Source organism: Thamnophis sirtalis, unplaced genomic scaffold, assembly GCF_051295495.1.
Source record: "Thamnophis sirtalis isolate CommonGarterSnake01/CBP01778 unplaced genomic scaffold, rThaSir2_p1.2 scaffold_4, whole genome shotgun sequence".
NCBI lineage: Eukaryota > Metazoa > Chordata > Lepidosauria > Squamata > Natricidae > Thamnophis > Thamnophis sirtalis.
Window position 1 is genome coordinate 83,138,959 of NW_028261384.1, and position 14,624 is coordinate 83,153,582.

General features: G+C 43.1%; 1 protein-coding gene across 6 annotated transcripts in view; it reads right to left on the bottom strand.

The window, feature by feature from the left end:
* FHOD3 (formin homology 2 domain containing 3) overlaps positions 1-14,624 on the bottom strand; it is a 256,533-nt gene that overhangs the window by 152,183 nt on the left and 89,726 nt on the right. For all 6 annotated transcript variants that reach the window (XR_015696402.1, XM_087713216.1, XM_087713213.1 and 3 more), the window contains exon 4: positions 1,071-1,138. Coding sequence is in view for 5 of the 6 variants with exons in the window: in XM_087713216.1 (XP_087569342.1) it covers positions 1,071-1,138 (68 nt within the window). In the remaining variant the exon portion in view is untranslated. The remainder of the gene's footprint in view (positions 1-1,070; positions 1,139-14,624) is intronic.

A 14,624-nucleotide genomic window follows, 5' to 3' on the forward strand; every position in this document is an offset into this window, starting at 1 on the left:
ATAGAGATCTCTCTTTTAAAGCACTGTTTGCAGATGATACTACAGGTATCAGTCTCATTCAAGATGGTGATGTGTCTGCATAGAGATGTCCATCTATCTGGGATTTTTGGCTGGTGTTCCTGTACTGAATGGAAACTTGGATTCAGTGGCCGAAGTGTATAGTTCAAGTGTATAGTTTTGTAATTCTTATAACTTTGGTTTTGCTCATATTATCTGTAAAAATCAAAAACACTTTAGACGTATGTACTGTAAGTATTGTATGTATGCATGCATGCATATGTGTTTATGATTCATATATCACAAATCAGCCATTTTTGAGTTTTATGCACAACTTGTCATGACATAAACAAGATGTTATGATTCAACAGTATTGCATAGAAATGGGTAATAAAATCCAAAGGCTCTATCTGCTTTTGTGCATGAAAGGAGTAACTTTGCAACATAATGGCATTGTAAAGTAATAGAAATATTATTCATTTATTTAAAAATTGTGATGATTCTGATTTTTATATTGTGACACAATAAAGAAATTTAGCTCTTTGTAAATTCCATCTCATTAGTCCTTTCACACTTTTTCACATTTTCACACTACATAGTAAATAAAATTAAGAAGTTTCCTATTTATGTTAAGAATATAGGAAGATTTTTTTCACTGAATTTATTTTCCTTGTTGAAGCGGACTCAAAAAAGTTAAGATACTGGTATGACCCCATGATGAAAAATCTTCTTGCACATGACACATAAAATGGGATAGATTTTAACTGCCTAGTTGTGGCTGCTATATTGATTGCTCATCTGGCCTTTTTGCAGATGCCCTTGCTTCCTCAGGAATTACTCTGAAGCTTCTTTGGAACTTTCTATGAATTATCCTAAGTGTGGTTTGAGAAAGACATTAAGAAGTAATAGTAATAAATAATAAAATAAATTGGATAAAAGTATATTAAGCCTAGAGGTTTACTCTATTACCTGCTGTGGCAAAATAATAATAATAACTCTCCCCCAGCAATAATAATGAAATACATTAGTTTCTGAAGAAACAAAATTTGTATAAAGAGGTAATGTTCACTTACTTGAAATATCTGTTTCAAGGAGAAGAGGGCCCGCCTTAACTCCCGTCCATTTGAGTTGTACAATTTCTCTGAAAGGACAAAATGTTTAAAAATTATCTGATTATTTGTAATCAGTTGAGGAGCCTGTTGTTTAGGAAAAAAATATCCCCCCTTCCCTATGGCAATGTTTATATAACATGTAATACCATGTATATGTAAAAAAGGGGCAATAATAATAAAGAATAAAGAAAAACAAACTCAGAGCCAGATTGGATTGAGAAATTCTGTGCCGTATCTCTAATCTAAAAGAGTAATTTGGGAGTAGTAATAGGATACCTCAATGCATTAATCATTTACATATAATATAAATAATTTCCTATAGCAACATTATTAAATATGTTTTAAAAGTTTATTTTTCAAATTTTATAAATCCTGACAGTATGAATTTTAACTTACTCATTCACGCAGCCAAGTGTAGCATATTTTTTACCATTAAGCCAACAGTTTACCAAGTGAAAATATTTCCAAAAAATATTGTGATACAATCTGGGAAGTTATATTTAATGAGAAAAAAACCCTGTATTGTATAGCTATGGAGACCACAACCATTTGTTGTAGTCTGTAATGTTTAATGTAATGTTTGTAATGTTTACTAACATTTGTAGGCCGCCCTTTTCCCTGAGGGGACTCAGGGCGGCTCACATAAAATCAGGGAGGGGAAATATAAACAATGACATAAACACATATAATAAAAGTAATAAGCAACATACATTCATCATTCGGGAGGGGCAACTATCCTTGTCCCCAGGCCTGACGGGCTAGCCAGTTCTTAAGGGCTGTGCGGAAGGCCTGGACGGTGGTGAGGGTACGAATCTCCACGGGGAGCTCGTTCCAAAGGGTCGGGGCTACTACTGAGAAGGTCCTCCTCCTTGTAGTTGCCAGCCGGCACTGGCTGGCCAATGGAATACGGAGGAGGCCCAATCTATGAGATCGAATTGGTCGCAGGGAGGTAATTGGCAGAAGGCGGTCTCTCAAGTACCCAGATCCACTACCATGCAGGGCTTTATGGGTGACTAATAGCACCTTGAAGCGCATCCGGAGATCGACAGGTAGCCAGCGCAGCTCGCAGAGGATAGGTGTTATGTGGGTGAACCGAGGTGCACCCACGATCACTCGCGCGGCCGCGTTCTGTACTAGCTGAAGTCGCCGGATGCTCTTCAAGGGCAGCCCCATGTAGAGCACATTGCAGTATTCCAGCCTAGAGGTCACAAGGGCCCGAGTGACTGTTGTGAGTGCCTCCCGATTCAGGTAGGGTCGCAACTGGCGCACCAGGCGAACCTGGGCGAATGCCCCCCTAGTCACAGCCGTCAGGTGGTGGTCAAATGATAGCTGTGGATCCAGGAGGACTCCCAAGTTGCGAACCCTTTCTGAGGGGTATAAAATTTGACCCCCCAGCCTGAGTGATGGAATATTGGTCGAATCTTTGGGAGGGAAACACAACAGCCACTCGGGTCTTTTCTGGGTTGAGCACAAGCTTGTTAACCCTCATCCAGTCCATAACGGCCTCAAGGCCTCAGTTCATCACGTCTGCCGCTTCATTGAGTTGGCACGGGGCGGACAGATACAACTGGGTATCGTCCGCATATTGATGGTATCTGATCCCGTGCCTACGGATGATCTCTCCCAGCGGTTTCATGTAGATGTTGAATAGTAGGGGGGATAAGACCGAGCCCTGAGGCACCCCATATGTTAGGGGCCTAGGGGACGATCTCTGCCCCCCCACTAACACCGACTGCGACCTGTCCGAGAGGTAGGAGGAGAACCACCGCAACACGGTGCCTCCCACTCCCACCTCCCGCAGTCGTCGCAGAAGGATACCATGGTCGATGGTATCGAAAGCCGCTGAGAGGTCAAGGAGGACCAGGATGGAGGAATATCCTTCATCTCTGGCTCTCCAGAGATCATCGGTCAATGCGACCAAAGCGGTTTCTGTGCTGTAACCGGGTCTGAAGCCTGGCTGGAAGGGGTCGAGATAGTTTGCTTCCTCCAAGGACCGTTGGAGCTGAAAGGCCACCACCTTCTCAACAACCTTCCCAAGGAAGGGAAGGTTGGAGACTGGGCGATAGTTATTAAGAACAGCTGGATCCAAAGATGGCTTCTTTAGGAGGGGTCTTACCACCGCTGCTTTCAGTGCAGCGGGGAAGTTCCCCTCCCGAAGAGAGGCGGTCACAACCGCCTGGATCCAGCCTCGTGTCACCTCACTGCTGTTAGTAACCAGCCATGAGGGACACGGGTCCAGTACGCAGGTGGAGGCACTTACAGCCCTCATGGCCTTGTCCACATCCCCGGGGGTAACCTCCTGAAACTCAACCCAGAGATGTTCTACCTGATCCCCTTGTGCCTCGGCTGGAACTGCGGGGATGGAGTCCAAGTCCGACCGAAACCGAGCAATTTTGTCCGCTAAGAATTGGGCATAATCCTCAGCTCTGCCCTGCAAGGGTTCCCCCGCTTCCCTTTTATTTAATAGGGAGCGGGTTATCTTAAACAGGGTGGCTGGGCGGGACTCAGCGGACGCAACCAAGGTGGCTATGTGGGATCTTTTCGCTGCCCTAAGTGCCCTGGTGTATTCCTTGGTGCAGGTGGTTACCATTGCTCGGTTCGATTCGGACTTATCGGACCTCCATCGGTGCTCTAGGCATCTCCTCCGGCGCTTCATCTCCTGGAGTTCCTCGGTGAACCAAGGGGGTCTCCGGGATCCGCCGCCTCGGAGGGGCCGTAGTGGCGCAATCCGGTCGAGGGCCTCCAATGCTGCCGAGTGCCAAGCAGCAACCAGAGTCTCTACCGGACTGTGGGCGAAAGTATCAGGAATGACCCCAAGCTCCGTCTGGAACCTTAACGGTTCCATAAGTCGCCTGGGGCGGAACCACCTGGTCAGTTCCTCCTCCCTACAGTGGGGGTTTGGTCTCCGGAAGTCGAGCCTCAGTAGGCAGTGGTCTGACCACGACAGGGGTATGATGTCGTTACCCCTCAGACCAAGGTCACAAATCCACTGCTCCGAGAGGAATATGAGGTCGAGCATGTGACCCGCCGAATGGGTTGGGCCCCGAATTACTTGGGTCAAGCCCATGGCTGTCATGGAAGCCATGAACTCCTGCGCCCCATCAGAGTTTTCACCGAGCGAAGGCAAATTAAAGTCCCCCAGGACCATCAACCTAGGGAACTCAATTGCCAGCTCGGCTACCGACTCGAGGAGCGAGGGGAGGGCTGCTGCAACGCTGTTGGGAGGCAGGTACGTTAACAGCAGACCCACTTGACCCTTGAGGTCCAACTTTATCAGCAGAGACTCACACCCGACAAGCTCCGGAGCAGGGACCCTACGAGGAACTAACGACTCCCGGATAACAACGGCCACACCCCCACCCCTTCCCTGGGCTCTCGGCTGGTGCAGCACCTGAAATCCTTCTGGCCACAGTTCTACAAGGGGGACTCCTCCCTCTGGGCCCAGCCAGGTTTCAGTAATACATGCCAGGTCTGCCCTCTCGTCTAAAATTAAGTCCCGGACGAGAGGAGCTTTATGTACCACAGACCTGGCATTTAGCGACAGCAGCCTGAGTCCAGGGTCCTGATTACTTGCGCCATCTGGTCTCGGAGTGGGACTCATAGGGCCGGAAGGAGGGATCTCTTTGATGTAGCGAACCCTCCTTCCCCGGTAATGGCCTGCCCTAAAGTCCCCGCCGTATCTGCCCCTCCCTGTTACGACCGTAATACCCCGACCCTCTCCTCTCTTGGACCTTTGGAAGTTACAATGTATTTATCACAGTTGTACTATCCTGGGATCATCATTTATAACCTTTCCAGCTGCCTTCTGATAAGCAAAATCGGGAGAATCATGTTCATTTAACAACTGCAATAATTTGCTTAACAAATTCAAATAATTTGGGATTCAAATAATTTGACATCCGGTTCTGTGCCCTAATGATCGGCTGGGTAGGTGTGGGTGGGTGGTCATGTGACTGGATGGGCGTAGCCAGGGTGGGTCTGACACAGACTAAGGCAGGACTTCCCTGAAACACTCCCTCACTCTCATTATACAGGTAATCCTCCAGTTATAAATGTAATAGAGCCTGCCAATAACATTTGTAATGTGGGGATTCATTGGATTGAATCACATTAAATGAACGTGATCATTCCCTACCTTTGTTAATTTGTTAATTGAATGTGCATGTCTTTAAATGCACATGAGGTATCTCAGGCTGAGGAACAGCATGTGCATTCAAGGCAATCCCTAATCCACTGAGATACCTCATGCTCTCCTGGGATCCCCACAACTGGTTCCCCCTCCCCATCCTGCCCCACTGGGTCTCCACAGACTGGCCCTGCTTTGTTAGCATGTCAGATTCCACTTACTCCTCCCCGCCCCATTTCCTATGGATTACTTACTCTTTTTTAGCAATAGCAATAGCAGTTAGACTTATATACCACTTCATAGGGCTTTCAGCCCTCTCTAAGCGGTTTACAGAGTCAGCATATTGCCCCCAACAACAATCCGGGTCCTCATTTTACCCACCTTGGAAGGATAAAAGCTGAGTCAACCCTGAGCAGGTGAGATTTGAACAGCCAAACTGCAGAACTGCAGTCAACTGAAGTAGCCTGCAGTGCTGCATTTAACCCCTGCGCCACCTCGGCGCATAAATGTATAATTTTTACTGATACCTAATCTGTTAATATAACTAAATAAGCCATTAAATACTTGAAGCATTGTGAAATGCAATGTGATCAGAAACAAGACAAGCCTAACGTACAATACTTAATAGTAGCATTATAAAAAGACTTTTCCATGTAATGTTTAAACACTTAGAATTTTTAAATCTGGCAATCTTATGTCATGGCTAAAAAAAATGGCTAAAATGATATGAACACCTTTGAAACATTGAATTCTGTGACATGGATTTCAAGAACTACAAGAAGACAAAACTACATTAGTTGTTCAGTGAAGTCTCATTCCAACATTAGCAAAAGGTTTCTCACAGACTCAAGCAAATATAAAAACTTACTGGATTTGTGATTATTCCCCCCTATACTGGAAGATGTTCTGCTAATAGAAGCAGCTATCTGTTAACACAGGTACATTCTAAAATGTTAGCAAGTACCGATATATATTTTGGAAACAATAGTAGCTGTATTTTAAAGTCATTGTTTTTTTTCTGCTTTTTACTGTGATAATAAGACCACTTTACAGACATTCATTATACAGCTGTAGAGATTTTGCTCTCTTAAGAATTCTGTTGCCTTTTTTTTCTGCTTCCTTTATGTTGTTCTAACTAGACAAATTATTAAGAAAAACCAGTTAAGGAGTACATCTTTATAGGATGGTGAGAGAGGAACTACTCTGAAGAAAGATTGATTCTCAATTAATATTCACTTTGTTTTTATCAAAACAAAAATGTACAATTTGCTGCAAAAATCAAAGGATGGACATAAATTATTTAGTTGCAAATCAGAGACACTTTTAACATATAGTTCTTTTATATTTTTAAATATAGCCTTAATGGGTTACAATCATGCTAACTTAATTGTCTTTACTTCCCACTGAAAATAATTAATCATACATTTACTTTTTGAAGATCTTCAAAGATCCCGAAGAGGCTGACCCACTAGCAGAGAAGCTGTTTTATTCAATTGATAGTGAAGCTGTAAGAACATGAAATCTAAGGGAAACATTTTCACCAGCTTCTGAATAAAAACCTTCCACTGGGGCCATATGGCCTGCAGGTCTAGGCTTGGACTGGGCCACAGCAGCCTCCTGCTTCAGTGATTGAGGCAGCAGCAGCCAATGAAAAGGGAGGCTGCTTCCTTTGTCTATCAGGCTGAACTGCAAGGCCCTTGTTGATTGGCTGCCATGCTCCAATACCTGAAACTACTCATTCGAACTAGCCAGTCAACAGCAAGCAGACTGGGCTCAAACCAAGCCTGACCACATTGGGTCCATACAAAGCCTGCAGGCCTTCATGGCAGAGAAGCTGAAATCTTTTATTCAGGTAGGGAAAGCTGCTTTCCTTACATCTCACATTCTTATAGCTTCACCGGCTTCTGAATAAGACTTTGGTTTCCCTGCCACATGGGTCAGTCTCTTTTACAGCTCTTCTAAAAAATAAGCACAGTAAAAGCCATGGGAAATGTGTTAGTGAGGGTGGATCGGGCCCAGGTACCCTCCATTTTGGCCTCTAAGAGACTGCGGGAAGTGCTTGGAAAGCCCAGATGGGGCCTGAGAGGACGGATCGGGCCCATGGACCTCCCATTTCAGCCTGTAAGAGGTCCGGGGAGCCCTAGGAAGAGAAAAAGGATTGCTGAATAAATAGGCTTGAAGTATGTTCTCTATGTGCTTGAAATTTATTTAAAATATTGTGATGAACTAAAATCTGATCTTAAGCCATATTTATATATTTCAACTTTGAAATGAAAACACGATACAAAATTTGACTTTTAAAATTTTTTCATAATACCGTGTTTCCCTGAAAATATGACCTGTCCTGAAACTAAAGCCTTGCCACATTTTTTGTATGGGCAAAAATATAAGCCCACCCCCAAAAATAAATCCCCTGGACAACCCCACCCTCTCTGGCTATACAGAGCACTGCTTACCGACATAGCGGTATCCTGAAGCCACCAAGCCGCAGGGGGAGAAAGGTGCTCACATTGGCGCCTTCGTGATACCACTAGGTTGGGGAGTGGTGTTCTGCCTGGCTGGAGGGAAGAGTTGCCGGGCGGCTGCTCCCTTGCAAACTGGCTCCCGAAGAGCCAGGCACAGCTTCAGGGGCAAAGCAGCCATGATGTGACCATGAGCAACCACCCAGCAAACCCCCTCTCCAGCTGGGCCCAGCTCCATACACTGACCTAGGGGGTATCCCTAATGTGCCAAGCCGCAGGAGCTGGGGAGAGGGCAGAGCGCCACTTGACTTGGCGCCTTAGGGATACCCCTAGTTCAGTGAATGGCGCTCTGCTCGGCTGGAGAGAGGGTTTGCCGGGTGGTTGCTCATGAGCTTGGTCACCTCATGGCTGCTTCGCCCAAGGCTGTGCCCGGCTCTTCGGGAGCCAGTTCGCAAGGGAGCAGCCACCCGGCAACCCCAAAACAATAAGCCCTCCCCTATAATAAGCCCTAGGCCATATTTTGTATGTCATATTTTTTGGGAAACATGGTAATTGAATGCACAAGTTTCTAATTTAAAATTAAACTCAATCAATATAGGTATTTAATGTTCTAACACAAAATTATCTTATCAATGTTAAATTACTGCCCCTGATCAATCTATTTCCTTGATAAGAAATCCTTCTTGCAAAAGGTAAATTCAGGTTCTAGTTTCTAACTAGAAAGAGTGGTTGCGAGTCTGACATTATATGCATTTAAATATATCAATACATATCTAAGAACTCTTTCTTCTCCTGGATGGTTATCTCAGGTCTCTAAAATTTCACAAAGAAACCTGAATACAAAAGTAGACATTTATTAATAAAATTAGGCCAAGGAAAAAGAAATAAGAAACAATGTTCAATAAAATGAGAATCAGAATGTTTATTTTTGACTTTATGCGAAGTTCTCACATTTTTAATGTAGGAGACAGATGAAAAAATGCATTATTTTCAGTGCAGCTGTTCTCCCCCCCCACCCAATACTTGACAGGAAAGCTATAAAATGTTATCTGAGGCCATCCATTGAATACGTTTACTACAACTAAGCTTCAGTTCTGAAGGAAAATAAACCCAAAATCAATTTTCAGAATATATAGATTGCAATAAAAAAAGCTTTTGTAAAATATTTTCCATAAAGGCCACTAGAGGCTGATCTAACTCTGCATTAAAGGGTATCCAGATATCTTAAATTATTTCCACATAACAAATTTCATCTTGGAGAAACATTCATCTTACAGGTCTTTTCCCCCTCCCCCCAAGTAATTCTGATTTGGAAGTGCACCCAAGGTAGCTACCCTTGAAGAGCATTGAGAAAATACAACTGCTGCACTGTTTTTGGAGCCCCTAAAGTAGTACATATTATACTGGTATTTCTGCAAGTGCAATTTGTTTGGGTGCAATTTGAGGTGTTGGTTTACCACCTTTAAAGCTCTACATGAGATGGGTCTAGGCTACATGGGGAACCTTCTCTGGTCTGCCCCACTGCTGTTGACAAGAGGAAGCATGCTGTGGACCTCATTGGTCAGGGAATTCTGATTGGCAGGATCAGCCCTTGTGGTAGGCAACTGACAGACTTGGGGATGAGTGTGGCAGGTACTGGTAGTTCTGCTTGGATGGGTAACCCCCGAGGTGACATTTAGCAGGTTCTGACCACTTCTGGAGAACCGGTAGTGGAAATTTTGAGTAGTTTGGAGAACCTGTAAATATCTCTGACTGGCCCTATCCCCCCTCTGCCTCCTGAGTCCCAGCTGATCCGGAGGAAATGGGGATTTTGCAGTAAACTTCCCCTGGAGTGTGGAGGGAATAGAGATTTTACAATATCCTTCCCCTGGAGTGGGGTGGGAATGGAGATATTACAGTATCCTTCCCCTGCCACACCCACCAAGCCATGCTCACAGAACCAGTAGTAAACATTTTTTAATCTGACCACAGGGTAACACAGGTGGTTGTAGTCCCAGAGGAATGCCTTGTTGAGTCAGAATCTGCATTTGTTGCATCATTTGTTGAAAATTGGTTGCAAGATTCCTGGGCATGGTTTCAGCATTCCAGAACTCAAAATTATTATTATTTGATTAAGGAGAGTAATTCAAATGAATGTCATGCATTAGGGAAACCAGGAGATTCAGGCAGTTCAAATGAGCATAAAGATCTATTGTAAGTTTACTTCTCTACAAGAATCTGAATGACTGTCAGTCAAGGGAAATTAGCTGTAGTTAAGAATAGAAAGGAATTCAAGATGGACTGGACTTAAAATCTCTTGTGGATGTTAAGGACTCATGATTGATGATGTGTTTGACCCCTCCCTAGGGCTCAGCCTGGTCATCGCCTACAAATGTTTTCTGAGTGATACCTTCAAATCTTATGCAAAATACATCCATATCCATATTATTCGTTCATGCAGTGGTAATTACATATATTTATAATCTTATGACTAAATTATATTATTTAGCTTATAACTGTTGTATTCAGATAGCTGGAAAAAATATTGTGATGCAGTAGAACTGAATAATATAAATATAGGCAGCCAATGCCCCTTGACGTTGACATTATAATCAGTCTGTAGAATAAAAAAGGTAGTCTTTGACTTATGACCACAACTGAACCCAAAATTTCTGTAATCTTGCCTCAATTTACAACCTTTCTTGCAACAGTTGCTAAATGAATCACTGCAGTAGATAAGTTAGTAACCAAGTTTTAAGTAGTTTCATGACTTTGCTTATCAGGTTGCAAAAGGTGATCACATGCCTGATTCCAGAACACTGCAATTGCCATAAATATGAGTCAGTTGCCAAGCATCTGAATTTTGATCACATGATCATGGGGATGCTGCAATGGTCATAACTTTGAAAATGGTTATATGTCACATTTTTCACTGCTGCTGTAACTTTGAATGGTCACTAAATGAACTATTGTAAGTCGCAGACTACCTTATGTGTTTTTATGGGTGTGAATTGGAAATCTCTCTCAGAATTTCATTTAACAATTTTATATATAACATGGATCAATGGCTTGAAAGAACATTAAGCTTTGTCCAGGTATTCAAACTTCCAATATCATAAAGGGAAATCCTACAAGGAAATGATGTATAAGCCTTTTATTCTGCTTCTAGTATATATTAAGGCCTGCTCCACAATTAAGAATAAAATAAAATAACCCATGTCTTTCTATGCTTATTTATGTAATCTTATGTAATGTTGTATTGGTATTAGAATTGCCTCATAGAACATAGCTGAACTGAAGAAATTGAGATGACAACATAATTCATCCTTAACATTAAGATCTGTTTTAGTCTTAGTCTAATGAATGAATTCAACTTTTTAAATTGGTAAACCATATTTTCATAGCAATAGCAATAGCAATTAGACTTATGTACCGCTTCATAGGGCTTTCAACCCTCTCTAAGCTGTTTACAGAGTCAGCATATTGCCCCCAACAACAATCTGGGTTCTCATTTTACCCACCTCGGAAGGATGGAAGGCTGAGTCAACCCTGAGCCGGTGAGATTTGAACAGCCGAACTGCAGAACTGAAGTAGCCTGCAGTGCTGCATTTAACCACTATGCCACCTCGGCTCTTTGAATAGCTTTGTTGTTCCTACCTCAAGTTTTTTTACTCCGAGGACTTGACCAGAAGCTTAGAAAACCCTGTAGTTTCAAATATCCTTAGGTCTAAAATAACTGAATATTTGACATGGGGGGAGGGAGAGATCGATACATCGTCTCAATAAATACATACAAAGCCATATCTTTTATGCTAAAAAATGATAAAATATAAGAATTTTTCCAGGGTTTAAAATTCAGGGGGTTATATGATGTTATGTTTTGTGTTATATGATATTGCTCCTATCTTCAAAAAAGGGGGGGAAACTCATCCAGGAAACTATAGACCAGTGGTAATCAACCTGGTCCCTACCGCTAGCTTTCCAGTGGGCGTTCCAGCTTTCATGGTGGGCAGTAGGGGTTTTATCCGATACTGAAGCACTTTCTTTTTTTAAAATTTAATTGACTTTTTTAAAAAAATTCACAGCATTATTTAAAAATTTTCATTAGGTTTTCATAAAATCACCATTACTGTGGAACTGGTGGGCAGTTATAAAATTTTACTACTAACAGAGATACAAAAGTGGGCGGTAGATATAAAAAGGTTGACTACCCGTGCTATAGACCAATGAGCCTGATATCAATTCTTGGGAAGAGCCTAGAAATCAAGCAACAAATCAGTTAACATCTAGAAACAAAATTATAACCTGAAGCCAACATGAATTCATCAAAATCAGATCATGTCAAACAAATCTTATTTCATTCTTCAACAAAGTGACTAAATTAGTGAACCAGCACAATATGCTTGGATTTCAGTAAGGCATTTGATAAACCTATTTCTTGGTAAACTAAAAAAAAAAAAAGTAGGCTAGACAGCACCACCACTAGATGGATTTGTAACTGCTTGACAGATCAAAATTAACATGGGACTTCAAACGTCAATGGGGCTACATCCAGGGGTGAAATCAACTTACCTTCACTACTGGTTTGCAAATGGGAGCACCACATTTTTCCAGTGGAAAAATTTGCCTTCGGTTGCTGTGGGTGCTCCATCAATTGAGATTTTTAAGAATTGGACAGCCCCTTGTCTGGACCCTGCTTGAGCAGGGGGTTGGACTAGATGACCTCCGAGGATCCCTCCAATGCTGTTATTCTGTTATTAAAATGTGGATTACTTCCAAGTATTTCTTAGTTCTTTTAATGATAGTCCTTGGTTCTTAGCTAACTTGAAGCACTTCTATTTAATTCATGCGTTATACAAGACATTTATTATTAAGTACCTTTGGAAAATTCTAATTAATTTAGATGTTTTAGACAATTATAAACAGATATATTGACTCTGGGGATTTTATTTTTCAAATACTTTCAAATGATTATGTTTCCTTATTTTGTTTTATAGATCTCTCTCTTTTTCTCTGTGTGTGTGTCACACACACACACACACAGAAAAACACACACACACACAGACTTTTCCTTGAGTAGCAAATAAGCAAATAAGGTAGCAAATAAGAAAAAGAAAAGAAAACAGGCAAATTCTCATTTACTTTGCTGGCTTTTCAGAAGGGTTGCCAATGACCAAAATATGGCAAAAATATTTGTTACAAAATTAAGCAGAAATATGGCATAACACTTTTAAAAAGTCAAAATGTCAAACTTAACAAAATAAAAAGCATCTAATTACTAGATTACTCTAAAACATGTTTTAACTTACTTATAAATTCAAATTTTTCAGAAAAAATATGACGTCACAGAAATTCACATCCTAGTAATAACTGGGAATGTGTAGTCATAACTATTGGCTTCAAAATGCAGGTATAACTGATTGATGAAATCCATGCCTCTTTTATTGTGTTTTGTACACATTGCAGTTTTTTTTTTTTTAAAGGTGAAATTTCTCTACTCAGTTGCACCTGCCATTGCTGTGAAACTTTTGTTCCATAGAGGTTTGAATATTAGAAAAATTAGAAAAATCATTGTAATGCTGAGGGAAGTTCAACAATGGACCAGAGGCAATGAGCTACCCATCATTGGTTGTATTAAAGCAGAGATAATGGGTTTGAGAATGATCAAATGATTAAAAATAATCCTATGAAGACTGACGACAGAAAATGGGAAAGTTTAGTTTAGATTTGTGCATGTGCGAGACGAGAATGGCCGCCAGGCTCTTTCGCTCTGGCTTCGGTAGGCGAAAAGCGTTGGAAACCCTACGAAACTAGCCTGGAGACTATGCGGGAAGGGGTCCCTGTAGAAGATCATGATTCAGGGGACCCGAAAAGGCAATTATCTGGGGGGTTGCCACTTTCGACCGGCTCCCGGTCGGTGCGGCCGCCCACGGTGGCTCTCATACTGCTTGGCAGCGAGCATGGCGACGCTGTGCTGATGGCGGTGTTTTCGGCGGTCGTGGCGTCTTTCGGCCTCATTTTTTTTCAGGGTCCGACTCATACAGTGGGACACATGCTCGACCTCGTGTTTCTCTCGGGGCAGTGGAGACGTGATCTGGAACTAAAGGGTATAGAGATCTCGCCCTTGTCATGGTCAGATCACTTCCTGCTGAGGCTTGATTTTCAGAAGCTACTCCCCCACTGCAGGAAGGTGGAGCCGATTAAATGGTTCTGCCCCAGGCGCCTGATGGACCCATTGGGATTTCAGACGGAGCTTGGAGAGATACCTGACTCTCTTGCCCACAATCCGACAGAGTCCTTGGTCGCTGCTTGGAATACAGTGGCGGCTGAGGCACTAGATCGGATTGTGCCTTTGCGGGCTCTCCGTGGCAGTGGATCCAGGAGGGCACCTTGGTTTACCGAGGAACTCCGGGAGATGAAGCGCCAAAAGAGACGCCTAGAGCGACGTTGGAGGGCTAGTAACTCCGAATCTGACAACTAAGAGCCTTTATTAGGACTTATTTAGTGGCGATACGGGCGGCAAAATGTACTCATTTTTCCGCTCTTATTGCATCCGCAGAATCTCGCCTGGCTGCCCTGTTTAGAATAACCCGCTCCTCCTGAAGGGGGAGGACATGGGGGAACGCTTACAGGGAAGGGCTGAGGAATTTGCTCAGTTTCTGTCGGACAAAGTCACTCAGATTCGGACGGACCTTGACTCCACTTGGACAGTACCAGCGGAGATGCCGAGGGAGGGCCTTGATCAGATTTCTTGGAGTGAGTTCCAGCTTGTCACTCCTGAGGAAGTGGACAAGGCCATGGGAGCGATGAGTGCCGCCACCTGTTTACTGGACCCTTGCCCCTCCTGGTTGGTCTCGACCAGCAGGGAGGTAACACGAGGCTGGCTCCAGAGGATCGCGAACACCTCTCTGCAGGAGGGATCTTTCCCGCAACCTTTGAAGGAAGCGG